At 48.9% G+C, this 27,294-nt stretch overlaps 1 protein-coding gene across 1 annotated transcript in view; it reads right to left on the reverse strand.

Moving 5' to 3' along the window:
• NSD2 (nuclear receptor binding SET domain protein 2) overlaps positions 1 to 27,294 on the reverse strand; it is an 881,013-nt gene that overhangs the window by 192,323 nt on the left and 661,396 nt on the right. Inside the window, exon 17 of the mRNA XM_085642559.1 lies at positions 9,831 to 9,934. Coding sequence (XP_085498685.1) covers positions 9,831 to 9,934 — 104 coding nt within the window. The remainder of the gene's footprint in view (positions 1 to 9,830; positions 9,935 to 27,294) is intronic.

The raw sequence follows: 27,294 nt of genomic DNA on the forward strand, positions 1-27,294 counted from the left end.
ATGTAAGCGGGGCCCAAAGGTCTTTTGGCCTAGAGGCCTAAGGTAGTTCTTCGGTATGGGTGGCCAACTGCTCTTTACAGTAAAAAAGTTCTTTCAACCATTGTGACATTTCTGGCGCAGTTTTCCCACCCCAATGTTTAGCAACTAAACGTTTTGCCAATAGCACAGTGACGGCGACAATTCACCTATTACAGAGCTTTCATTTTATTTTACTAATCACATAGGCTCACCTATGATCGCTGTAAGTGTACAAGAGACATTTGTCCAGAAACTGTTCATAGGGCTGCACGTCCAGGCAAGATGCACAAAGTCTGCCTCATTTACCCGACATCTTGCACACTTCGCATCCTCACGCAACCCATATCTCTTCAACCTCATCGGTCTATAATACATTTGGTGCAAGAACTTGAAATTAATTATACGAAGATTACAGTTTGTCGTGAGACGACCAGTCAGCGCACAACATTCCAGCCAGTCTTCCAGGTTGATGGCCTGTCCAATCAGTCGTTCCAGTTAGCGAAAGAGGTGGAGCTCTGTACCTACTTTTCCCTTTGAGAAGCACTGTATAGTCTAGTGATAAGACCAGTTGAATTCCCCACTGACATCGCTATTTGTAAGGCTTTCAGCATTTTTGGCTCCTCAGTGAATCCTGAGTCAAGCGCCCTTACAGCCATACGCAGCCTGGTTTAGATAAACTGGTGATCTGGATACTTTGATGACTTCTCCGACGCAACAGAGGTTTCTCCGTCCCCACCAACCCTGCCTTTTTAACTAAAGGTGCGTGTCTTTGGTCGGTAGCTGAAAAGAACACACTTTGTTTCTCCATTGTTACACCTTTGGATTACAACTGCATTCATTTTCCTAGTCCTTTGGATTGGATTTGTAACTAGTATTCCTTCTCCTAAAGAGACCCTTTGTCCCAGAACGCTCTGCAGTACACACTATGAATTTGGTTCTGAAACCACATGCACTGTGAACAAGGAGACTTGTCCCTGGTGAACATTTCAACTGCTACAGTTCTGGATGGGACAGGGTACAGTTTGATGGGCATGGTCCCATGGAACTTTTGCAAATTCCACATTTGTTGAAAATGTATTTGATTATTATCACCCCCGGTACTATTTCTGATGTTTGGGACATTGATATGGTATATGAAATATTAAAAGATTTAGAACATGTAACTGTATTTTCTTCTCATGTGTTTTATAACGGTACAGCTAGTTTAGATGAGTTGACGTATTTTCACAATTACAGTCATTTTCTACACAAGGCTAGTAACCTTGTTAAGTTTTTAACTTTATACGATAGGAACATTGCCCTACACCACCAAGGGGTAGTTCAAAAGAATTTGCACAGAAGTTTGATTATTTTTCTGGTTATTACACATCAGACCTAGCCTCATTTAATTATAGGCTTACACCATCACCAGCAAAGAAAAATATGCTAACTGATATTAAGCTCATATACTCTGCTTCCTATCTTTCCCAACCCTCTGTACAAGGTTTGACTTTTGGAGGGATATAGTAGATATGAAATCTATCTGGGGGACTAAAGATTGGCAAGTTCAGGGAACTGAAGCTTTATTCGGAGCCTGTTTAATACCGCAACAGATGATTTTCCTGAACAAAACTGTGCAATAGCTGTGTCTTGGCTAAGCCTAGATAAAAGATTTGAACACACCAAAGGTTCTCACTCTTACACGATTTGACATCTGGCAGTGGTTATTATCATATTATGAAACACTATTGAAACTATGCTGCGTAAGAGTAGACATAACTCATATCCCAATTGGAGGGGATAGTTAGTGTGGCCACTAGATACTAACAAATGCCAGAATAGATTCCGAGGTAACTGAGGGATTTACAGCAAACACGCCTGACATGCGATATGTGCAAAGTGAACATTCATGGGCAGCAACTACTTACAGTGTTGATAAGTTGTGCCTTGATTGGCTAAAAACCTCAACACAGTCTCGGGTACAACAGCACTTGTCCCTTTTATCGTGTGACTTGGAATTACGACACTTCTTGTTCGGTCCTTGGAAACCACGTCAAAAGCACTTCCTTTATGCTGTCTATAATAAGATATGGAAAATATCTCAACAAGAAGCTGATGAAAGACAGTGCGGGATTGACAGGGCCAACTTAGAACAGGCTTTTGCAATAGCGGAAATGGTATGACTACCTTGTCATTTACAATTTATTCTTTAGGTAACATTGTCTCATCTACAATAGATGTGTTTCGGCAGGACTTGCCTGCATTAAAACACGGTCAGACCCTACTTAGGTCATTTCTATTGTTAAGCTGCACACTAGACACATTACATTCTGGCCATGTGTTGTATCGACCCATCAACATCACTAACCTGTTCTCACCATACCACCTTTCTGAACATCAGACAGCTATGGCACGGAAAGATGCGAAATACACAATATCACACATTGAAAGACTTGAAAAATACCGTTGCTGAGATGCTATCCTTGGATTGGATAATCCATGGGTACACTACCAATCTCAACTTTCCACTTTCAGTACGGTCTACAACACTATCAAGTGGGCAGATATAAAGCATTAGGTGAAGGGTCCATACATGAACAATGGGAACTTCCTTTCACATTCCGTGCTGGAATAAGGATACTCTAGTGTTTCTCAGTGGCTCAGATTGCAAGAATACTTTAAGTGGGCCCCTAGTATGCCAGGACGTTTCGTTGCACGGGCATGTGTCAGTGGCAAACCTGTCTTGCTACTAGAAAGAGTCTCCGCCATGATACGTCAGACTTTTAGATTACTCTCAAATGTGTCTAACAGCATATCAGAGGTACTGTTTCTCAACAGTGGTAGAGTTAATTAAACCTAACCTTTCGCAAGTGTCTGGATAAGCAAGTGTTAATGCACACACAGTCACACGACACACACTGGTTTCGCTGAATTTTAATGAAAACATTAAGTGCACTTTAACAGCAGCAGCTAAGTGACATTTTGATTTGAAAACATGCACAATGGAAGCGGGCTATGACATTTTTAATGCAGCCGTAAAGAAATATCAGCGTTGCTATAGCTCCATTTTTTAATACCTTGGTTTGGTTGTTGCCAGGAAAATGCCAGCAGCAAGAAGATTAAACAGGCGAATAATTAGAGTTGGTCCATTGTTAAAAAGAAGATGTTTTCCTCTGCTGCTGTGCTTGGTAGCTTGCCTGGTTTCTTTTCGATGACAAATGAGGTGGACAAGACTCCGGGCATCTGGATAGCCTAGTTAGGTGCTTTCAGTGCACTAATTTTGTTTAAAAGTATGTTTACTTACTGCCGCACTGATCAGTTTTGCTTGTAGAGGGGCAAACATCCTCTTTCCTTTGCTTCTGTTCCAGAGTGGCACATGGCGTGCACTCCTCACATCAGCGGGTAATGAATGCATACTGTGGGTACAAGTCCTTTCAAGTAGGAAACTTTTTACAGATAATTAAGACAGTCCTTTCAAGTAGGAAACTTTTCACAGATAATTAAGACAGGTACGCGCATTTACTTTGCTACCATGCATACGCCATGTTAGTAAAACTGTTTACACTGAGTGCTGCTGGCCTGCATTTGTATAACAGGGAGCAGTTAGATAGCCCACGCTAACAACATAAGGGCAGAAAGACAAATGATGTATATGTCACCAGAGCGAATGCACCTGTCCACAAATCCACATGGGAAGATGGGCAACATACACACAAGGTGAAACCCAAGGTCAGACATGGATTGCGTCAAGATTCGGACCAATGCCGATAGACCGAGTTGCTGTTTGCTTCGTTTTTACTAGCAAGACCACGCTGCCTGCATAACATGCTCTGCAGTCTACCTTAAGCAGGAAAACACAAAGGGAAAAAACACATTAGATAAAAGTATCGGTATGCTGAAGGCTTGATATTTTGAACGGCGAAGCTAAACATCGCTAGAAAGAAAGGCCTTCTCATAAGAGCACAATGGAGCACTGCTACTTGATACAGTCTGTGAAAGTAATGAAAAAAGCCTTCCTGAAGGCAGCACTGCTTCAAAACCCCATGTAAATGAAGAAATCAAACGTTAAAGAGGAGACAGTCACTTAGTGTGGAAATGCGTGGATCAAAACAGTACCTTACACACATGAGAAATGGGAGGGCGTCAGATTATTTGCATTCATATTAGTGAGCTGCTGTTGTGTTGCAATATTGAAAACACATGTCATCACTATCCATAAATATTATAGATGTAAACACATTTAGAATTTTGGAGGAATGGCTGTGAACTGTCAGTGACCTGGTCAAAGAGGGCATGAAACAGCTGAAACTATGCCATATATTCAAAACTGTTCCTAACAGGGGCTGGGGGGCCCCCCAAATATGTTTGGCCGAGGGCCCCAAAATCCTTAAGATGTCAGAGTTTGGCCACTGTTTTTGAAAATATTTCTCAGGGGGAGAACCCCCACCAACTCCCTTAGGTTGTTCAGGCTTGCTCGCGCACAAATTTCACACCGCACCACTTTCAAATTTCACTAGCCGCCACTGGAGGATACGCTGTGGCCTTCAATTAATCTTATTAACAAGTGCTTTGACGCCCTGAGCAAACTGAAAGCCTGGTTATTTAAAAAAGATGTGGCCTTAACTTCGGCCAAGGAGATGTTTGATCCTCAGGTGGCGCGTTCATCTTCGGAGATACAGGCGCTTCTCCGTACTAACTTCCCACGACATTTTGGGGAGCTGGTCTATCATTTTTAGCATGTCTAGTAGGACTGGAATTTATGGGTTTTTCAGGAGAATTGGCTCAGGGTTGGCCAGCAACTTCCAGACGGTGTTTGGAGTCATTCCACCAAACATCCACTCCCTCCTTGTAGCATCTTTGGAGGTCTTCCGCTGGTCCGGATCATAAATGCAGGAATTCTGCTTTGATTATTTTTGCTTCGCAATGGATGTCTCAGTTTGAGATCAAAAGGAGATGGCACTGCCTCACGACCTTTAGTGCTGTGAAAGCATTGTGTATTTCTTTGGTGCACCATTGCTTCGAGAACTAGATGAGCACCGATTCCGGTCTTGCTAGTCTGTATGGCTTTTTGTGTACAACCTTGTTCCGCTGTCGCTTGTGCACTTGCAAGTGTTCCCTAGACTTGTTCTTGGTGTTACAATTGGTTGCCTCTGAGGACATACACGTACTGGCGGGCCCGCTGAAGACCCATCTTTGCAGCTGTCCTCTGCTGATACCTCTGCTGCTGGCCACGTTTTATGAGCTTCCCTGTTTTGCCTCTGCACATAGTGGTTTGGATCTAGGCTCTGTTTCACCGGAACATCAATTGGCTGTATTTGCTCCCTCAGCAGCTGCTGAAGGGGACTGATGAGCAAATGTTTGCTCTATCAATTTGCTCCGAGGTGTGCCTCTAGGAACATCATCTGCGGATGCTGGGAACAGCAATGTTTCGTCTACCACTCGGAAATTGTAAACATCTGGCTCTCCGTGTGGTGGGAACGTTTTATTTGGCTTGTTTTTTAAATTCATTTTAAATTGACTTACCTTTTATTGCTTTTATGTTCTTAATAACTACTGGCTTTCTTTGTGTGTTGGGCATCAAAATAGCATGAATTACCTGATTTTTAAGGTGATTTTACCATATATACTTTTAAGTGCTGATGTAATTTAGAGGTAGGATCAGTGGCTTTAGACCGCTTTTTAACCGACCTATGTACGAGGAGTGGGTGTCAGGTGTGCAAGTTAGACCTGGTAGGAAATAGTGCAAAAAAGACATGTACACTGTTCTTTCCTAAAGTTGTCTTCCCTTTGTCACATCGACTTTTGACACACGTTAGCATTTGTGACACTTGGGTTGGTTTCTAAGAACCACTGACTTTGCTGACGCAAAAGACCTTTGTGAGAACACTATCACACTGCCTTGGCATTATGTGCAAGGCCTTCACGTGTGTGAAACAAATGTGTTTGTTATAACGTCCATATGGCGACGCAGCTATTTGTAGAATACAAACAATAGGCAGCCTAATCACAATCATGGCTTGATGCAAGGATGTCTTTTTCTATGTACATTATTTGTTTCCAGCCTAATCACAATCATTGCTCGATGCAAGGATGTCTTTTTCTATGTACATTATTTGTTTCCAGCCTAATCACAATCATTGCTCGATGCAAGGATGTCTTTTTCTATGTACATCATTTGTTTCCAAATACAATCCGAGGAGATGCTTCTGTTTACTTCGAGGGGTCTCTGCATGCTGAAGCTTTTGCCTAGTAGCTGACTGACATCTCCGTGAGGGGTGTCTAGTTCGTGACCAAGATGGGATCCTACATTCTTACCCACCAGGTAAAGGGGTTAAATGACCCAGAAGGGGGTTTCCAGGCAAACCATACATTTACACCCTATACACGTAGGTTAGGGTTTGTATGACTGGAGTTCGCTAGATTGATAGAATATTGTATATGTATGCATATATAAGCTGCCCCAAGATGGTGGAACTCTTAGTTTTATTTCCTGTTATAACTAGATTGCCTCTGTCAATTAATCATTGCAGAACACGTGTTCTATACAAGAAATCACTATAGTTCAATAAATATTGAAAAGCATCCCTTTGGGGATTCATTGTACATTTCTCTGAGCAAAAGAGAGCACGAGCAACTGAGCTAAAAGTTCTAGGTCTGTCACCATGGTTCCTGAGGGAACAGAGTTGTCATGTTCAGTAGTTACTAGAACAGTTCACGCCCTCTCTAGGTTTAGGGGGGCTAACAGTGGCACTGTGAGTTAGCTGGTCCAAGGGACAACATATCCCACAAAGGGTGCATGGAATCAGTCTGAGACCATTCCAAGTTTATGTTGTTTGCAAATGAGCAGTTCCTACTGATTTGTGGAAACTACATGACAAAAGGTAATGAGGCCCAACAGCCTCACGAAATCCAAGATAGAGGCGGAAACATCGGTATCATAGTCGGAAGATCCTGAATTTGCTGCTCGGGAGGATAGGCCTCAAACGGCACAGTGTTCAGGACAGCTCGGATGAAAGGAAGAGGGAGTCAGGTGCGACTGCCACATTGATAGCGAACCCCAGCGAGTGCAGGAGGCTCGCCATAGTCTGAAGGTGGGAGATGACGGACCGGGGAGCGGTGGAGAAAGCAACTCCTCTGTGGGCGACGGCTGCAAACTAAGGCGGCCGTCCCCGAGGCCAAGCGGCGCGGGGGAAGGGCCAGACCTGGAAGTCAGGAGGTGCCGAAGAATGAGGGACCTGCCGCTCATCCGAACACCCCTGCCTCAGAAAGGGCGGGGAGCCACCCTTCAATTCCGGTGAAAAAGACACCATACGGCGACCAGTCTCCTGGGAGGACGACACCAAAATGCAGCCTGCCTCCGGAGAAGGAGCGTTCGAAGACGAATCCGCGGTACGACCCTCTGCGGAGCCGTGGAGTCCGCCGCTTGAGGCAGGACATCGGCGCCATCCGGTGTCGCAGGGCAAGGGACCTTCAAGTCACTCCGCACTGGAGACCGGAGTAGAGCTGAAGCCGCACTGGCCCCGGAGCGTTGCCGGGACAGCGCCGGCCCGACCCCCGCCGAGACATCCACCTGGATGGGGGGACGGGATGGGCCCGAAGCCCTCTGTCAGCCGCGGCCCAGAAGGAGGCCAAGGTCGCCCGGCAACCCCTTTGGCAGCACCAGGGACGATACAACCTCCGACTCGCCCTCCAACGAGGCAGCCGCCTGTGAGGAGGTACGAGAGGGGCCCAGAGAAGGACGAGGGGTCTGCCCTAGACCCGGAGCGGGACGAGGAGGGGCCACTGACCCCTGTGGCTCCGCACGGTCCAGCTGCTGCCGGCGCCGTAGCAGCGTCACCTCGGCCTTAGACAGGACCACCCTGCCAAGGGACAGAGAGGGGCGGCGCGGCGCCGGAGCCACCGGCGCCGCCGCGGAGGGCCCTGTGCGAGGCGAGGGATCTGCCGACGCCCCAGGAGGGGAAGGAGGAGGCCTGCAAAACCGCCACGTAAGTCTCCATCTGGACTCTCGATGCCCCAGCACCAGGAAACGGTGGATATGACGACACGCAGGCCGCATCACCCTCGGAGAGTCCACGCCCCCAGTAGGCCGAGAACCAGCCCCCGGGGACGAACTGCGACATTTACCCACCGGGGAGCGATGCTCACGTGACATCGGAGAAAGGCGAGGACGACGACAACGGCCGGACCTGAAGCCGTCTGCCGAAGCAGACCGAGGGGAGAACGTCAACCTGGAGAAGCGCCGAGAGAAGTTTCATTCGGCGCTCCCGCCGGGACTTCGGCTTCAACTTTTGGCACGCTGCACAATCTGAGGTGCCGTGATGCTCCCCCAAACACCACATGCAAATGAAGTGAGGGCCCGTTGCCGACATAAGACGCCGACAAAACGTGCAAGTTTTAAAGCCCGAAGGCATTCGCTCACTGTTCCACCAAAAAAGAGTGGAAGAAAGGGGGCCTTAAACAGGCCCGCAGCAAGGAACAGATCCGCGTTGCACGTGGAAAAGGAAAAAACAGACCTGGGCGTGCCGGGGCGGGTCTTATGTGACCTCGCTGACGTCACATACGCGGACGACACCTGGGCTGAGTTGCGTGATGTCGCCCCGCCCCCGGAGTGCAGGGATGCTGTGGCAAAAAGTATCCAGATCCAGTCTCACGCCTGGGGATAACTCTACGTGAAGGAATCTGCGGCTAGTAGTCTCTATCAGATAGAAGTATTGATCTTTGGCAACAGCAGCAACTCATGGAACGACTCCTGGTGGCCATCAGACCTAGGACCCGTACCTACTTCCTACAGCCACACCAGAAACCTCAGAATCATAAAGGACAACAAGTATACCATGAAATCAAGGATCAACACAGTCTCCTCCACCTGTTTCCTCACTCTGGTCATGCTACGTAAACTCTTCAAGTGGCTATCCCTACACACGAGGCATACCGTGACATAAGCCCTCATCATCACCCACTGGACTACAGGTACGCCCTCTAAGTAGCAATCACTGCACACCTTCTACAGAAACTTCAGACCATACAGAACGCCACAGCCAGACTTATCCTCGGCCTTCCCTGACGAACACACATCACACCCCACCTCAGGAAGCCCCACTTGCTTCCTGTACTGAAGAGATGCCAATTCAAGCTGCCGAACCATGCACACAAGGCTCCACACAACCAACAACCTGCATACATTGACCACCGCCTGAAGTTCCATCAACCGTTGAGAAGACTACGATCAGTCTCCCTTTCACTTGCCCATACTTCCTGCATCTACCGAAGCAGAAGTGGAGGACGGTCCTCCCAGATCACAGCAAAGACCTGAAGCAGTCTCCCAACGCACCTCCGGACCATTAACTTACTTCCAGAATACCGAATAGCCATCAAGACCTGGCTGTTCGAATAAGCCTCCGGGACATGCAAGCGGCTGGATACCCTATTGGGTGATTAGCCGTGCATTATATATCCAGATTGATTGAAGGACCTGGCTGTAGATCTGCTGTCCTTAAAGTACTCAAACGCTTCTCTATCTATGAACCCAGTATCTGGAACAACATATTAGGACAGCCGCAACTCTGTACCAACATTAGAAAGAGCTGAAGACTCACCGCTTTACAGAAGAATAATCACAATGCATTAACTGTCCACAAACCAGTTACCGGTCATATAACTCGTTGACTTTATGCTGGTCTTTGACCATGTATAATGCTTTGCTGCCTTTTTTTGCTAGGTTCAGGCTATAGAAATACCACAAACATACGTCACCTAGGATGCACTGGGGTTTGTTTTAAAACTGGAAAAACTAATTATCAGTTTAATATAATGAAATTAAATTCCTGAAATACCTTTATGTGTCTGTAAGGTGGAGGTCTTCGATCATTTTCCTGTATTTGTTTAGCTTCACGCTGCCGTTTGAGCTCTTGGTAACGACATTCTGCTTCTTGCAAAGCTATGTAAACCAAAAGAAATAGTCACTGGTATGTATCCAAACCTGTGCACACCAAACACATATAAACACAGAGATAGACGGCAATAGGCCTGATCTAAGATGACATTAAGCTCTAATATTATGCTGGCCTATCACATTACTCGTTATGTTCCTCTTCTGAAATAAAAGTTACTTCAGTATGATGAGGGACTGTATCAATTTAGGATGAAATCATCCAGTTGCCAGCTTGGGTAATAGGATCTTTGTAACTCATGGTCTTCCCTTCGGGCTCTCATTCCAGTGTCATGGGCAAGGCTGGATAAGTAGCAAGTGTTAAGATGGCTTTCCTACCATGCAAGTTGAACGTGCAGAAACAAGTCTAACCAATATACCACCACATATTCGGAGCACGTACAGTGGCTCACCTGCTTTATTGTTTTCTAAAATGATGACTGATCTAAACAGTTACTATTGTATGGAGCCGCCGGTCACTTGGTGCGATATATTAATTTGAAAACCCATGCAATTTTGGTGAATATTTAAATTTGCAATTCAACATGAAAATTATGTCAACGTTTAGTAAAGAAGCAGTGCTCAAGAGCTCAATGCATTACGCATGTGCTTTCTCATAGGTCAGCTGACAAGAACAAAATGTTCAAGTTGTCACAGGCAGTTTAAATAAGTTAGACCCACAGCTGATGCCCATGATTCATTTTCTCAAAGGTTCACTTGAAAGCCTTCGAAGTTTCAACTCTAAGGCGAGCAGTCCGACTAGGAAAGTAGGATCTTTCTGGCATAGATAACCCCACTTTTTGCCTGGTATCAGTGTGGTTTGAACAGCACCTCAGTGGCAGTGCTCTCTCCTCTAAATTTGATGGTAAGTACTTTGTACACACCACAATTGGCATACTGGGGTACCACTAAGTCCCTAGTCGATGGTACTTAAGGTACCCTGGGCTTTGGACAGTAGGGGTCTCCCATGGGCTGCAGCATGTATTGTGCCATCTATTGGAGTCCATGCAAACTGTGTCTGCAGAGCTATCACAATCTGTGTGAAACAGTGCATGCTCCTTTCACTAGACATGAGGTTTTCCTTATATACCGGTCACTGCACTGTAAATCTATGGGTAGGCCATTCAGACCAAGGGCAGGGTGCATGGGTCCAAATGTGTGGGTACGAGCGGAAGTATCCCTACAAATCCTGGACTCCATTCTCTGGTCTTTGTAAGTGCAGGACAGCCATTTTAGGGTATGTATTGGACACTGGCAAGTCAAGATGTCCAACTACATAATGCCTGCCAAGAATCTGGCCTTGCTTGGTATTAAACATGTTGGAATCCTGCAACTACACCGATTCCAGTGTTTGTTGCATGTTACCATTTATTTAGGGGCTCCTTAGAGGACCTTCCTCCATACCTACCTGTGTTGCCTTACAGAGTCTGCCTGCCAGCCCGCGCTGCTGCCGGCCTCAGACACTGTTCTGCCACCCCCTGCTGATGAACCTAACTCATGCAGGGGAAGCAGAACAACGGATTTCCTGTGAAGGGGAGGTGTGACCACCTCTTTTAAAATTAGGTAGCGTGGGGTCCCTTCCGGGCGCCACCAGACTGCATTGGAGGGCACATTTGGTGCCCTTCTTGCATAAACCAGTTTGGCCCAGTTCAGAAACTCTTGGCTCCTGCTCTGGTGCGAAACTACACAAAAGACAGGGGAGTGTCGCTGGATTTCCACGATCCTCCATTTGCTCCTATGGGCAGTTCCAACAACACTTCACACCTATGCACCCGGGCTCCTCGGTGTAGGTATAATGGTTCCCTGGGTATCCACAGGTGGGGTGGCTCTCTAATCTCCCTTTATCCAATTGGTGTCTTTCTTCAGGGTCCTTTGGGAAGGGTCCTGAAACAAGAAAATACCAACTGTGACTTACTTTGTGTTATCCTATGGATGTTTAGCCCGGTGTAACCACTCTGGCGCCTTGGGGTCCCTAGCTACTCACCTTTGGTGGCCCTTGCTTCCCCTGGGCTTCTCCATCATTGGGTAGCAATCTTGTTTTGGTATTTAACCCATCTATCACTTTTAGTGTATGGTTTGGTCCCCAAATAGGACCCCATGTCTTTTTCTATGTTCACTTGTTGTTGAAGTATTTCTTGTGTGTATGCGATATATCCAGTTAGGAGATATACCAAGTTAGTTATTAATGCGGTGATAAAAAATATAACTATTTTTGTAAACACTTTTGGGGTCCTTTCTTGTGTGAAAGACTGCTGACTATGTGGTAAATGTACCCGCTTTAAACCCTCCTGAAAAAGCTGTAGCTGCTCTCCACCGCTACCCCTTGAGAGCTTTGGTGATCAGCGACCTAAACACTATCACTAAGGGTTGCCTGTACTCAGTGCACAGTGCTTCACTGTAGGTGGACACTATATACGAACCCCAGCCTCCTACAGTCTGCAGTTCAATTATAACTTTATAAGCACGTGTGTGGAAAAGGGTTTTAAAATTATCCAGGGCTAATGGCCTCTAAAGTAAGCTAAAACTGTGGTCCACAAGAAATATAGAACAGATTTTATTCTGATAGGATCTATAGGTGAAGTAACACTTGCATCAATCCCTCTTGAAAAACTTACTACTAGGACCGAAGCTGTACTTTATGCTTCAACCAAGGAATTTGGTCCACAATAAATTATTTCCCGAACTTTGTTTCCTTCCAATTTAGCAAGTGTTTGCGGAGTCTGACTCTTGTGGCAAACTTTATTTAGTTCTTGGACAACAGGAAGATGTACTTGCAGGACGACACACAGGTGGAGATACAATTCCAGTAGACCTGGGTATATTTATTTTCTTGATGGGGCTACTTTAATTATTCAGACTAATATTCCATAATTTAATGGCAACCTTCAATTTAGTGGAATCTCGGCAAATTAATAATTGTCCGAATATTGAATAACAAGCACTGGCAAAGCCAACAGGTGCCAGGTCCTAGCTAATACACACCTCATATATATAAATGCCTAAAAGCAAAAATATTTTTTGTCTCACAAAGTACACATTGCCATAGCAGCCTGTAGCATAAAGGCAACTCTTTCACGACAATAGATATACGAAGAAAGCTGGCTGAAAGGCCTATATGTAGGAGTATAAAACACTTTTGTGAGTGTGTGTGTGTATATAATGTCTTACTGAAAAAAAAAAAAAAAAAATTCAAGTAACGTTATAGTTCGGTGTTGGACTGAGCCACAAACAAGTTTAAAAAAACAAACAAAAAAAAACAATGACCTGTCCCAGTTTGTTAATCAATATTAACTTGCCCCCACATATCGCTAAGCTTTTGAACTCCGTATGAATGGTGCATTTCAGTTGTTGGGGGGTTGGGGGGGGGGGGGGGGGGGGAGGGGGTGAAATATATTCGTCTAGCAAAATGTTACTATTTGAGGGAGCTGTTAAGTGACTGAGGAGAGGAGTAGGCTGGGTAAACAGACGTGCAAAGGGAATACTGTACTAACCTATACCCCATAACATTTTTAGACTGCAGTTTTTGTGTCTGCATTACAATCTCCGGCTCCCTTGTTTCAGTCTGTTCCACAGGAAATACTTTAAATTTAATACCTTTTTATTCTAAATTTTTTTTATGGCTTTTAGGAGTGCCTTCCTTTTGTGTTGAACACAAAAAGTTAGCACTCTAGTTGTTCATTAGACCTCTGTGGTGACGCAGTTGATTACTAGGTTGTTAACTAACAAGACTATTGCAGGATTTCCAAGTACATTTTTTACCCTGCATGTCAGAATCTTCTGACATGGATTAGAAAGATATTTGAGAACTCCTAGAAAATGTATTCTCATTTTAGCTTTCTAGAGCACTAACTAGAATTTGTACGATAGAATGAACCACTCATTTTTAAAGGAATTCGTTTTATGGGGTTCAGATGTGCCAATTGTGTCATAACTACAGAAAGTTAGAGCTCTAGGTGTTCATTAGAAGACAGCGGGAAGCTGCAATAGACCTCTGGAGACCGAGCCGACAGACTGTTGCTAATGGAAGTACGTTTTACTCCTAATATCAGACTTCATTCACACATGGCAGAGGAAGAAAGTCTGAACTTACAGAAAATGTATTCTCATTTTTAGCTATTCCAACACCTTTTGTAACCTCTGAGAGACTCATGAGAGAAAAAGTTTCTCTCTCAAATATGGTCATAATATTCCAGCAGAAGTCTCATCATTTTTCACCGGGTAAAATTTCCTGAGAACTCACCAGAATTTCTAAAATGTGTAGACTACAACCACAAAATGATTTATATTATAACTAAAATCTATTATCACTCTTTCTGTGCTCCCTTTGGAGACCCTCAAAACCTGGCACTATCTACAATGCATTTCAATAAGGATTATGTGACCCAGTCCTGTAATGGCAGGCACATGTTGTGGGCAGCCAACCAAGAAGAGGGTTCTTTTGGACCCATCACACCCCCCCACCCCCCTCAAACTTCCCCTCCGCCCCAATATACGGGGTTCAGGGTGTACTTGTGCTCCTTTTCATGTTTTTTTTCTTTTTTTAAATAATTTTCAATATGCAGCGGCCATGTCCCTGAGGCTTGTAATGACTGCCACATCATATGGTAGCCAGGCAATCAAGTGACTAGTGCCCTTTAAATTGGGCAATCAGAGCATATCTGGACACAGTCCAGACAAACTAGAGAGGGTCTGAAAAATGTACATCAAACAACAAAATGCACACTTTCAGTACAGTTCTACCTTTTTTTTTTGCCTAATTTGATGCAATTCTACTCCGCTATTTTTTCTGTATTGGAGAGCAAGGCTTCCTAAAGAAACTAAAATGGAAAATCACACATCTGGAACAGCTCCCCTTTCTATGCTAACTCCAGAACTAACAAGTCTTGGCAAAGCAAATAGATGTGGCATAGAGTGGAGCAGAGGAGCACAGAGTAGGGTGACTGGAGGGGCTTCTCGTAGAGTTGAGTATTGTTTCATAGAGTAGTGTGGAATATTGTAGAGTAGAGTGGCAAGTCTCAGAGTGGCTTGACACATTATAGAGTGGCGTGTCAGAGAAAAGTGGAGTGTCATAGGGAAGAGTGCAAAGAGAACAATTGATGGATAGAATGCTGACCAATGTCATGCATTCACCCCAGTACAGAAATCTGGCACTAAATCCATAATTTGTTTTTGCTCCCCATGCCGATCCAGTTTAGACCCAGTCAAATGCAAATCAGTCTTGACCATGTTCCCCATGGGAACAGTACAGTCCGAACTGTCAGGCTAAGTCTTCCTTGGACTGGAAACAAGCATCCTAGGACTGGTTTCGGCGTATCAAACATCAGCCAGGCTGAACAGAAATAAAGCTACAAACCACACAAAGCCAATGGTATGTAATGGGCAGAATTTATTCCCAGGGAAGCTTTCAGAATGTACCCAATATGTCATTAGCAAACCAGACAGCTGTGCTCTGGTAGGTTTTGACCTCACAAGCGGTGCTCTCCAAAATGAACTTGCATGACTTGGTATCAAGCGGACACAGGATGGTAAATCATAGAAGTAAAAACCCTGCCTCCCAGAAAATTAATGCAGAACAGTCCAAGCCTTTGTCTTTGTAAGCTTCAGTTCACCATGCTACTTCCTCTGACAAATATCCTACATACAGCAACATGTTACATCAAAAGCCTGAAGAGGTTTGAGTTTACCAATCCAACTCTGATGGAACTAGATTGGCTCTCAAACAAAGGCTGCATTAACTTCCTGATAAACTGCATCACATATGTATGTCAAAAGAATTGGCACGCCTCCATATCTGGTAGAGAAATTAACTACCTTAGGTGGACGGAGCCGCACCTGAAACCATGACATTACTTGGCTGGAAACAAACTGCAATAAAGAGAAACCGAAGACTAACCACCTTTCATCTATCAACCCAGATCACTCCATATCACCAAAGATTCCCACCCCTTTTGCAATTCAGTCAGGGGTTGAATATCCACCTCTACAGAGAAGTCTGCACCCAGCATTCACCTACCATAAATATCTGGCATCATTATAAACTGTAATGAATTGAAATTCAGGGTTCCCACCTGCATGAAATGCCTAATTTTGTCTGATCACCCCTAAGTAGTTGGACTAACTCAGCTGGTTTTATAGCTGAGTGAACTGGGGCCTGCTAACTAGCCCTCAGTGCATGTGCCAGTACACTTAAATCCAGTACACTTAAATTGGTATGTAGAATTGGCTAATACCCCATTGGCCAACCTAGCTTCCCTGCAAGTCCCTAGAAAATGGTACCCAGGCCATATATGCAAGAGGGTCACCCCACGGCCAGCAGCACTAGTTCCGCACCCAGGGTGTGACAAGTAAAACAAGCCCCCGAGCCTTCCATTTGCAGGCTGGAAGAGCAGTTTTAGCTGCTGGCTCGACTTTGCTATTTAAAGCCAGACTTTCCCCTGTAACATCTGTGAGTCACCCCTATAGCAGGCCTACCAAGTCCTAATGCAGGGTGCCACATATTCCATGGGCAGAACATGTAATTTTACTTACCTTTGGTAATGATGTATCTGTAAGAAACATATGTTAGTAATAGATTTCTTACCTTAGAATTACCCCCAGGCATCAGACTGGATCTGGAGAATTTTTTCCTTAGCAGCATCCCTGCAAGGTGGTGTCGGTCGACTCCGCGTGGTCGCCGCGATGATGTTGCGGTGCCTACTTAGAGGCTGCCCCTGCGTGCGGACGTCAGTTCTGACACAACTTTCCACACCAGAAACACAGAGCCATGAAAGACACTGACCACTGGTCCGCCACACTAGGGCCCTGCAAGGAAGAATCCCTATCCCTAGAAATCATTTCGCAGAGTCGAGAGGATAGGTGGGGCGGTAAGGAATCTATAACTAACATATGTCTCTTACAGATATATCGTTCAAGAAGGCAAGTAACTTGTTCATCTGAAAGAGACTATCATTTTTAGACTTCATACCTTAGAATAGATACCCCAGCAATACCAACCCCGGAGGAGGGACTGCATACCAAGTTCAAACCAGAAAGTTTTGGAGGACATAACAGGAAAAGTAGACATCCCTCTGGACTGGACTATCCAAGCATTAATGTCTGGTGAATGTGTGTATAGAAGCCCACGTGACCGCCTGGCAGATGTCAATAAGTGGGACTTCACGTGACAAAGCAGTAGTTGCTGCCGAAGCTCTAGTGGAATGAGCTTCCAGCCCCACTGGAGGTTCCGTCTTAGCCTTCAAATCTTTATAAAAAGGACAACCCATCGAGAAATGGTATGTTTTTGCACAGCCCGACCTTTCTTGGCACCCACATAGCCAATGAAGAGTTGATCGTCCACCCGGAAATCCTTTGTGTGATCAAGGTGGAAGGACAGGGGAGCGTGGCCTGCAGCCGATGGGGACGGACGCGAGCTGAGGAGCTCCGACCCCCGTCTCCCAGTCTTCAATTATCCTGGTTCCCTGACACAGCGGGGACACTCGCGGCCCGTGCCGGAGCCCCTCAGAACACCCCTGCCACGACCGGAGCTGTGCTGCGCTGTCCATTTAGCCGTCCCTGGGGGTAAAATTCCCGGGGCTGCGTGACGGACTGGTCAACAAGATGGCGGCCGCGCAAGCCATGGGGCTGCGGCGCAGCCTCGGAGAAGCGGGTAACTCATGCAGGATTGGCGGCATAAAGAGCACTGGCAGAGAGTCGGCGGCGACCCTCTACTGAAGTGAGGAAGAGCGCGGGAACGACGCGGCACTCTGCTGGCTTGTGAGGCGGCCCTCTGCCTGACCCAGGACTGCACTGTAAAATGGCGGCCGAGAGGCGAGAGACTTGGGGGACTGAGCAGATTTCGTGGCGTCCAGGCTGTGAGGACATCGTGACTGGCCCACTTGTTATCAGCAAGAGGTGGCGCCGGAGATTGATCCCAGAGAGCTCCAGTCCCAGTTTGCGGTGGGGAGCAGGCGGAGAGATTGGAGCGGCGCCGGGCATCTGCTGAATACACTGGCCTGCCTTTTCTGGCGGGACCATCGGTGTAGAGGCCATTGCGGTCCTGGGCTCTGACGAGGCTCTGTGCCGGACATTCCGTCGACTCTCCCTCAGGGTGGCGCTTGGAGACGGCAGTGGCCGAGGAGTGTGGTCGAGTCCTGCTCTGTCGCCGCGCGCTCGCTGCGCTCGGAACTGGCGATCCTACCCGAGCCGGTCACCAATATTTTGGAGTGGCGCGGAGGCCTCGGCAGGGCGGAGTGACATCCTCCGCGACCTGCTACCGCCGCAGTCCCTCCTGGGCCCAGACAAGCAGAGTCGGACGTGATCGGAGGTGAGGCTGGCGGAGACTGGGGGAGCCCCTGGGGTTGGCTGCGGCAGGGGTCTCCCAGAGTGATACGAGCAGTTCACTGAGGAGAGGACCTGCCTGACCGCCTGGGCCCGCTGGGGTTGAGACACGAAATGCCTGAGGGGAGCAGACGACGCCTGGGAGCTACTCAGTGACACCCTGAGCCGCAGCGACAGCGGATTGCCGGGTGGCCCACGATTCCGGCAGGGAGTGTTTCCTCCCGGGGCCTGTAGGAGAGAGACCTGGCTAAGACTCACTGTGCTGGGTTGGGCCGCCATCTTGGAAGCATCCTATTGCGCTGGGCGCTGACCTAGCGTATCACTCCCCGATGCAGGAAAGTACTTTGAACACTATATCGAGATGGGGAGATAGTTGAAAAAGCGGGGCTTCGCTGCCCTGAAGGTGGACGTCCCAGGGTCCCACTCTGAGGAGGAGGACAATCAGATCGAAGCTGGTGGACAATTACCCCCTCCGCAGGCCCACCCTAGCGGACACCATGCAGGCAATAACAGCCTCCAGAGAAGCACTGGAAGGGAAGATAGACGCAATCTGGACGGATCTCACCCTCCTAAAAGACGACCACCGCAAACTCAAAGACAGAGTGCTGAGCAATGAAAAAACTTAAGGGCTTGCCAGACGTAGTACGGGATATAAAACTATTGCTTTCCGCCCTGGAAACCAAGGTGAAGACTCTGGAGATGCATGCTGAAGACAGCGAAGGGAGGTCACGGCGGAACAATATTCGCGTCATTGGAATACCGGAAATAACAGAGGGGTCTGATATGCTTCAATATCTAGAAGGCTGGTTGCGATCTGAGGTGGTCCAGGAGGGCCCGTTGCCCTTTTATGCTCTGGAGCGGGCCCACAGAGTGCCGGCTAGGCCACCGAAGCTGGGGGCTCCTCCACGACCAGTGGTAGCTAGACTGTTGCATTTCCGCGATAGGGACCATATCCTCCACCGTGCCCGACAACAACGCCCGCTCCGCATTGACAATGCCACCATCATGATCTTTCCAGACTTCACGCGAGAGGTACAGCGGAGCAGGGCATCATTTTCTGCTGTCAAGGCCAAGCTCTGCGCACTGAACCTATAATACACAATGTTGTTTCCTGCCCGACAGAGTGGCAGCCCCGGAGGGCGTGCGCTTCTTCAACTCTCCACAAGAGACCTGGGACTGGCTGGAGACTGGAGGACCTCAGGACCGCCCTGACTCGTCATTGAGCTCTCCACGACGGGGGCCTGGAGGTCATGGTCGGGGCTCCGGTGCCCCCTCGCCCAGGGAGCTCAGCCTTGAGCAACAAAAATCCCTACAGGCGGTGGCGTCCCACAGTCATGCTGACCCTGCATCGTCCCCGGAGAGAGAACGACGACTCAGCCAATCAGAATCTTCCTCGGGCCGCAGTGACACCGACAGCCTGAGAGCCCACATGCCGGTAGTGACGCCTCAGACCGCGGATGCTCTTGTGTAGGGACGGGGCCCGGCCCTTTCTCACGCAGCTCGCTCTGTGATTTGACACCTCAGCGAGGCGCGCACTGTCTCTGGGGCCTGCTGACTTCCCTCTACAGGACCTTTACGTAATATGCAACTGAAGGGGTACACACTGGCTGAAACATTTAACGGGGAGGCGGAGGCGTGGGACGTGTGGCGGGGTCCTTCTCTCATCTGGCGGGGGGCCACTCCACCTCAGTGTGCTGGTTGACGATGGTTGAAACTTTAAAGGTTTGGATGGGGACACCCGGTTGGCTACCTGTCCAGGGGCGGGGGAGTTGGGACTGTTCTTCTAGTTGGTTACACAGGGGAACCTAGGTGTGTCACGGGGGGAGGGGGAAATCCAATGGGACCCCCATTAGGATTGGCATGTCTCTCGTGGAATGTGATGGGAATGCACTCTATGATTAGGCACCACAAGATCCACTCCTACCTAACTCGCAGGGGGATCCAGATAGCTCTCTTCCAGGAAACTCATCTCCTGGCACCGGAGGAGAGGGCTCTAACGCCGCTGGAGGGGTCAGGTTTACTGCACAGCATATTCTGCATACGCGAGAGGGGTGTTGATATGGATAAGAGCTGGGGTTTTCCTTTCAGTGCACATCGCAGGTGATAGACCCGGAGGGCAGATTTGTAGTGGTGATGGGGAGAGTAGATGGAAGGGACATCACCCTGGGTAGCATATATGCACCCAATACGGACCAAGTAGCCTTTCTCTCTCTATTATCTCGAAGATTTGCAAATATATTCACGGGTTCCCTAGTATTGGGGGGAGATTTTAATTGCAACACTGATGTCACCCTGGACCGCTCCCACCCACCACTTCCTAATGCACAGGCACACAAGGTTGCAGAGACACGCCGCAACTGGCAACAGAAATGGGGCTTGACACCTGGAGGGGGGACACCCCACAGAACGGGATTACTCTTTTTTTCTCTGGCCTGCATGACTTACATGTCCGACTGGATGCCATCTTATGCTCTCCAGATGTTCATGGGGGGTTAGCAGTAGTGAGTATCTCACTAGGACCCTGTCTGATCATAACCCCATTCTGGTACGGTTGCAATGGACACGCACACGCCCCGCGATCCCCTCATGGCGCCTGCGCCCTGAGGCCCTTCAGGACCAAGTATTCAGAACCACTATTGGCACAGCCATATCGGACTACTTCCAGAATAACGAGGGCACAGCCACATCCACGACGGTGGAATGGGACGCTTGCAAGGTGGTGCTCAGAGGGCGATGTATATCTGAACTAGCGGGGGTCCGGAGGGTTCTCCTTTGGGATATCCAGCGGGATGATGAACGCTTACGGGCTCTGGAGAGGGATAGACCCGGGGACCCAGACTAACATCGTGAGATGTTGGAGGCGAGGGAGGCAGTGGCTGCGCAGGTGGAACGCCTGCGCTGCTTTGACTACAAGACTTATAAAACACGGGCGCACTCGGAAGGGGATAAGTCAGGAGCCCTTCTGGCTTGGCTGGCGAACCCTGCTAGGCGAGCGGCACCCATTCTGGAACTCAAGGATCAGGGGGGTGCTGCTAAGTATGACCAGCAGGGTATCAACACCCTCTTCTTGGACTACTATACTGAGCTCTATCGGAGTAGTTTGGCCCCAACGGAGGAAGTGTTACATGTGTTCACGCGGGGGCTGGATTTGCTTGATGAGGACACGGCGACCCTCCTGGGCCGCGAAATAGAGATTTGCGAAGTCAGTTGTGCCACCAAAAGTATGGCCCGTAATAAAACCCCGGGCACTCTACCTTACCTACATCGATCTCCTGGCTACCCTTCTCACCCGCATGAACAATGACGCCAAGACGATTGCCAGATTGCCGGCTTCCACTAGAGAGGCGATCATAATCCCCCTCCTAAAACTGGGCAAACAGGCATGGGACAGAACTGCGTATCGCCCACTGTCCATGCTCAACCTCGATTATAAAATTCTAAGCAAGATTCTGGCTTCCCGACTGCTCCCCTACATGTCTGCCCTCATTCACCCTGACCAATCCGGTTTCATCCCTCGACGGAACACAGCCCTAAATGTCCGACGGCTCTTACACATTATGGAGGCTGACTCCTACAACGCGGACACTGCAACGATATTTGCAGTAGACATGGAAAAAGCCTTCGACAGCTTGGAATGGCCCTTCCTATTCCATTTAATGGGCGTAATGGGTCTTGGCCCTGATATCGTGAAATGGACAGCTCTATTGTACGCTCATTCCCCTGCTAGGGTTCGGACAGGAGGAGTGATTTCAACAGCGTGCCCGGTTGGGCACACGACAGGGGTGTCCTCTCTCTCCCCGCTGCTCTTTGCGCTGGCAGTGGAACCCCTGGCGGCACTTGCTAGACTGGGACGGGCTTACCAGGGCCTCTATGTTTACAGTCAGGTGCATCATATAACACTATATGCTGATCTTCTCCTCTTTCTTGCTGACTCCGGGACGTCCCTCCGGGGAGCCAAGAAGCTCCTTCACGATCTCAGCAGAGTGGCGGGATTAAAAGTGAATCGGACCAAATCTCACCTCTTCCCGGCGCGAGGGAATAGACTAGGCCCGGAGAGAGTGACCTTGGAGGACGACTGTTTGCCCTATCTGGGCACTCTTATCTATCACAACCCTGCGGATATTCTTGAGGGAAACATTGGGAAGGCCATCAGGGGGGCTACAGCCAACTTTGAATTTTGGAGCTCCCTTCCCCTATCTCTAATGGGAAGAGTGGCACTCCTTAAAATGGTGACTCTCCCCCGGCTGCTGCATCTCTTCGGGACGCTCCCGATATGGATTCCGGCTCCCTATTTCAAACAACAAAGCACAATGATCACAGCCTTTCTGTGGGGTGTAGGCAGGCGCAAGGTGGCCCTCCAAACACTTAGGCATCCCCGGGCAGCTGGGGGCTTGGCGGTTCCAGACTATGAAACCTATTATTTGGCAGCTCAATTCAAATGGCTCACACAGTGGGTCGCTCGGGCCGCTAGAGGGGGGAGGAACAGGGAGTGGTATTTGGACCTCTGATGGTTTTGTCCCACATAGTGCTGCGTCTCCCGATGGGTCCCCATCCTCTCACGAAAGAATTTGCCACTGCGCTGAAATGCTGGAACTGCTACCTGCAGAGGGCCTCGATCAAACACCCCTATGCCCCAGAGATACCTTTGCAGATGTGCAGGGCATTGCCTCATGGAGGCACATGGCACAAACTGGAGGATTGGGCACTGAAAGGCCTAACCACGATGGGAGACCTCTATGAAGGAGCCCTTCTCCCGTTTGCTATGCTGCAGGCCCGACATGACTTGCCTGGTGGCGATTTTTTGCAGTACACTACCCTCACGACGGCCATTAGGAAGCATTGGAGGACGAGATTGACTGAACCGCCCACCTCTATGGGGTGCCAATATGTGGTGCTGGCGGCAGGCACGTACAAGGCGGTGACATGCTTATTTTGACATATGACGTTGGAATCCTTACCCTCTCTTTCTGCTTTGAAACTTAAGTGGGAGGAGGACCTGGAGACTGCTATCCCAGATAAGGCATGGGACACACTAGTAGAGAGGGCCTGGAAAAGCACACAGAACGCGCGGTTCCAGTTAATACACTTCCATATAGTTCACAGGGCGTATCTCACCCCACAGATGCTGGACGGATACTTTCCGACCCACCCTGCGACTTGCCAGAGATGCATGGCAGATAACGCAGATTTCAGACACATGCTGTGGGGGTGCCCGGTGTTGGATAGTTAATGGGAGGAAGTGACAGCACTGCTAGCGGACATAACTGACCTAGACTTGGACCCCTCCATGGCTCACTGCATTCTACACCGGTTTCCTCACACCTCCAAAAATAAAATTACTAGTAAATGTATCGACCTGGGCTTCCTACTGGCCAAAAGGAAAATTACTATCCACTGGAAAGACCAGCGGGCTCCTAATACTGCTCACTGGAAGGCGGGCCTCTTAAAATGGGCCGAGTGTGAGGGAGTGATTCGGCTGCAGATTGCGAACTGCACAGGGAGTGATAAGGCGATGGATAGGGTGAGAGCTTGGGAACTACTCGTAGTGGCACTAAAAACCTCTGACAATACTGACGACGATGCACCTGCGATTGGTCCAGCGGCGGGGGCAGATTAGCCCGCTGGTAGTACTGATGTCCACATTGATTTCACTCCCCGGGGAGGGTCGGGGAGCTGGACCTGGGCCTATCGGTCTCCCCTTACATTGCCCCTCACTTCCTAGAGCTGCCACAACAGGGATCACAAATTCTCCTGGCTCTTCCAAGATCTGCACCTTAGTGACACGCCTCGGGGGGTGGGGAGGGAGGAGGGGGGAGTTGGGGTTCACATTTAGGTTTCATTTGCCTCCACCTACGGGCATAGGTCTTATTCGGAACTCCGACCGGAATGTTGGACTGATGTTATGCAGGAAGTGCATGGTTCCATTCGATCCCCTTCCGGTTGTCAATGAGTTTGTGCGGACATTGAAATGCACCAGGGTCTGTTGATATGTTGAACCTTATTGCTTGCATGTTAGCTGCTGAATGTCATTTAGTCGGGGCGTGTAACCATATCCCCTAGAGATATTTCATGGCTCATGATGGTTTGCTGTAAAGGAAACCAAATAAATCTGGTGGTTAGGACAGTGCACGTTTTGGGTCCAGACAGTGGAGTCTCTCCTCCTCTTTGGAAGGGTGCGAAGGTGGGAAAAAGGTGGGCAGAGCGATAGTCCGTCCGATGTGAAAAAGTGTGAATCATAGGCAGGAACTAGGGTCTTGTTCAAATCACCACTTTGTCCGGATGCACAGAGAAGAAAGGGGGCTTAGAAGAAACAGCCTGAAGCTCACTCACTCTGCGAGCAGAGATGATGGCAAAAAGAAAGGCAGTCTTGAGAGTGAGAAATCGAAGAGGACAGTTGTGAAAAGGCTCAAAGGGAGCACATGTAAGGTAAGTCAAAACAAGGTTCAAGCCCCACTGAGGCATTATGAGAGAAGATGGAGGAAAGAGGTGAATAATGGCTTTAAAGAACCTACTTAAAATCGGGGACATGAACAAAGAGAGCTGATCTGGTAGCCCAAGAAAAGAAAAAAAAGCTGCCAGATAGCCTTTAAGAGCCGAACCCTGCTGGGTCAAAGAGAGAAGGAACAAAAGAACCTCAGAAAGAGGGACAGAGAGGGGATCCACAGCCTGTGCTGTGCACCATTCCACAAACGTTTTTCATCAACAGGCGTATACAGTCTTAGTGGAGGTACGCCTGGCTGCCAAGATGACGTTACAAATTTCAGCCGGAACGTCAAAAGCGGTCAACTGTCGCTGCTAATTCTCCATGCAAGCAGGTGAAGGCTGGACAGGTTTGGATGGAAAACCGTCCCGTGCTCCTGCGACAGAAGATCCTCCCGAAGGGGTAGTCTGATCTGAGGATCAATAGCGATGCTCGGGGTACCAGACACTTTGTGCCCAGTCCGGTGCCACAAGAATGACTTGGGTCCAGTCACGCTTGATCTTCAGCACTTGGGGCAGAAGTGGTAAAGCCAGAAAGGCATACAGGAGGTTGCAGTTCCACTCGCGACGAAAAGTGTGGCCAAGCGAGTGCCGCCTTGGAAATTCCAACACGCAGAACTTCTGACATAGCACGTTCTCTTCAGTGGCGAACAGATCTAACCAAGGCTCTCCCTACTGCTAAAAGAGACCTTGGACCACCTCTGAGTGAAGATGCCCTTCGTGATCCACAAGGCACCGAGGGCTAAGTTTGTCCGCCCTGGCGTTCAGGGAACCTGCCAGGTGTTGAACCACCAAGGTTATGCCCTAATGTTCCAGCCATATCCAAAGGCGAAGAGCCTCTTGACATAGGGTCCACGACCCCAAACCACCCTGTTTGTTGCAGAATCACATGGCAGTGGTGTTGTTCATGAACACCTGCACTGCCTTCCCCTTGAGGGAGGGAAGGAATGCCTTTAGTGTCAGGCAAATTGCCCGGCGCTCCAACAGGTTGATATGGAGCCAGAACTTCACTCGAGACCAGACTCCTCTGATCTCTGACTCTCCCAGGTGGCAGTCCCAACCCAGAGGTGATGCAACGGTCACCACTGTGCGGTCTGTTTGGGGAAGGCAGGGGGATCTACCTCTGACCCAATACTGGTTCGTTAACCACCACTGCAGTTGTTGTGCAGTTCCCTACGAGATCTGGACGTAGTCGGAAAGATTCCCCCAATGCACCCACTGGAACTTCAGGTCCCACTTCAGAGCCCGCATATACCATCTGGCATGATCCACCAGCTGGATGCAGGAGGCCATGAGGCCCAGCAGCCTCAGGGTCATTCTCACCACAATCCGGGATAGAGGTTGAAACATAGGTATCATAGCCCGAATATCCCGGACTCGCTGTTCGGGAGTATAGACTAGAAACCGAACTGTGTCCAGAACAGCCCAATGAAAAGGAGCAACTGAGATGGAGTCAGGTGTGACTTTGGCACGTTGATAGTGAACCCCAGCAAATGCAGGTGGACCGCTGTAGTCTGGAGGTGGGAGACGACAGCCTGGGGCGAGCCCGCCTTGAACAGCCAGTCGTCGAGATAGGGGGAAGACTAGAACCCCTCATCAGCGCAGATGAGCTGCTACCACCGCCATCACCTTGGTGAACACCCGAGGGGCACTGAGGCCAAAGGGGAGAACAGTGAACTGAAAATGCTCGTGGTCTACAGTAAATCGTAAGTAACATCTGTGGGCTGGCAGGACGGGGATATGGAAAAATAGGCGTCCTGCAAGTCCAACGCCACTATCCAGCCTCCAGGGTTGAGGGCAGACAGGAACTGAACTAACGGTAGCATTTAGAACTTCTCGTTGAAGGCGATTGAAGGCCCTGAGGTCTAGGATAGGACGCAAGCCCTTGTCCTTCTTGGGCACCACAAAGTAGCGGGAATAGCAACCACGACCTACTTCTGGCGCAGGAACCCTTTCAATAGCTCCCTTAGCCAAGAGAGCTGAAACTTCCTGGCAGAGAAGCGCCAAATTATCCTCTGACATGCGATCGAGAGACGGTGGTATGGAGGGTGGGGTAGTCTTGAAGGGGAGGGAGTAGCCCCTTTGGACTATCTGCAAAACCCACCTGTCTGATGTGATAGATTTCCAGTCGGGAGGTGATGGCAAATCCTGCCACCCACTGGCCACTGATTGCTTTGAAAGGTCAGACTAGGAGGGTTTGCAGGCTGCTGCAGGTGGGGTGGGGGGGGGGATTGGGTGGGGAGGGTGAACTGGCCCGCCCACTGGCTCCCAGACCCGCGTTGCCAAGTCTCATGACCGCGGCCATGCAGAGGCTGGACAGCTTGCGTGGACAGGTGTCTAGACTGGGGCGGGCGTGGTGGGGTGCCCCTTCCATCGTCACGAAAAGGGCGAAAGGCAGACTGTGGTGGACGGGAGAACACCGCGAGGCCTAAGGATCTGGCCATAGCTCGAGAATCCTTAAAGCGCTCCAGCGCGGAGTCTGCCTTGTCACCAAAAAGGCGACGGCAATCGAAGGGCATGTCCAGCAAGGTTGCTTGAACATCCCCCGAAAAGCCAGACATCTTAAACCAGGC

The sequence above is a fragment of the Triturus cristatus genome, chromosome 2_2 (genome assembly GCF_964204655.1).
Source record: "Triturus cristatus chromosome 2_2, aTriCri1.1, whole genome shotgun sequence".
Classification (NCBI taxonomy): domain Eukaryota; kingdom Metazoa; phylum Chordata; class Amphibia; order Caudata; family Salamandridae; genus Triturus; species Triturus cristatus.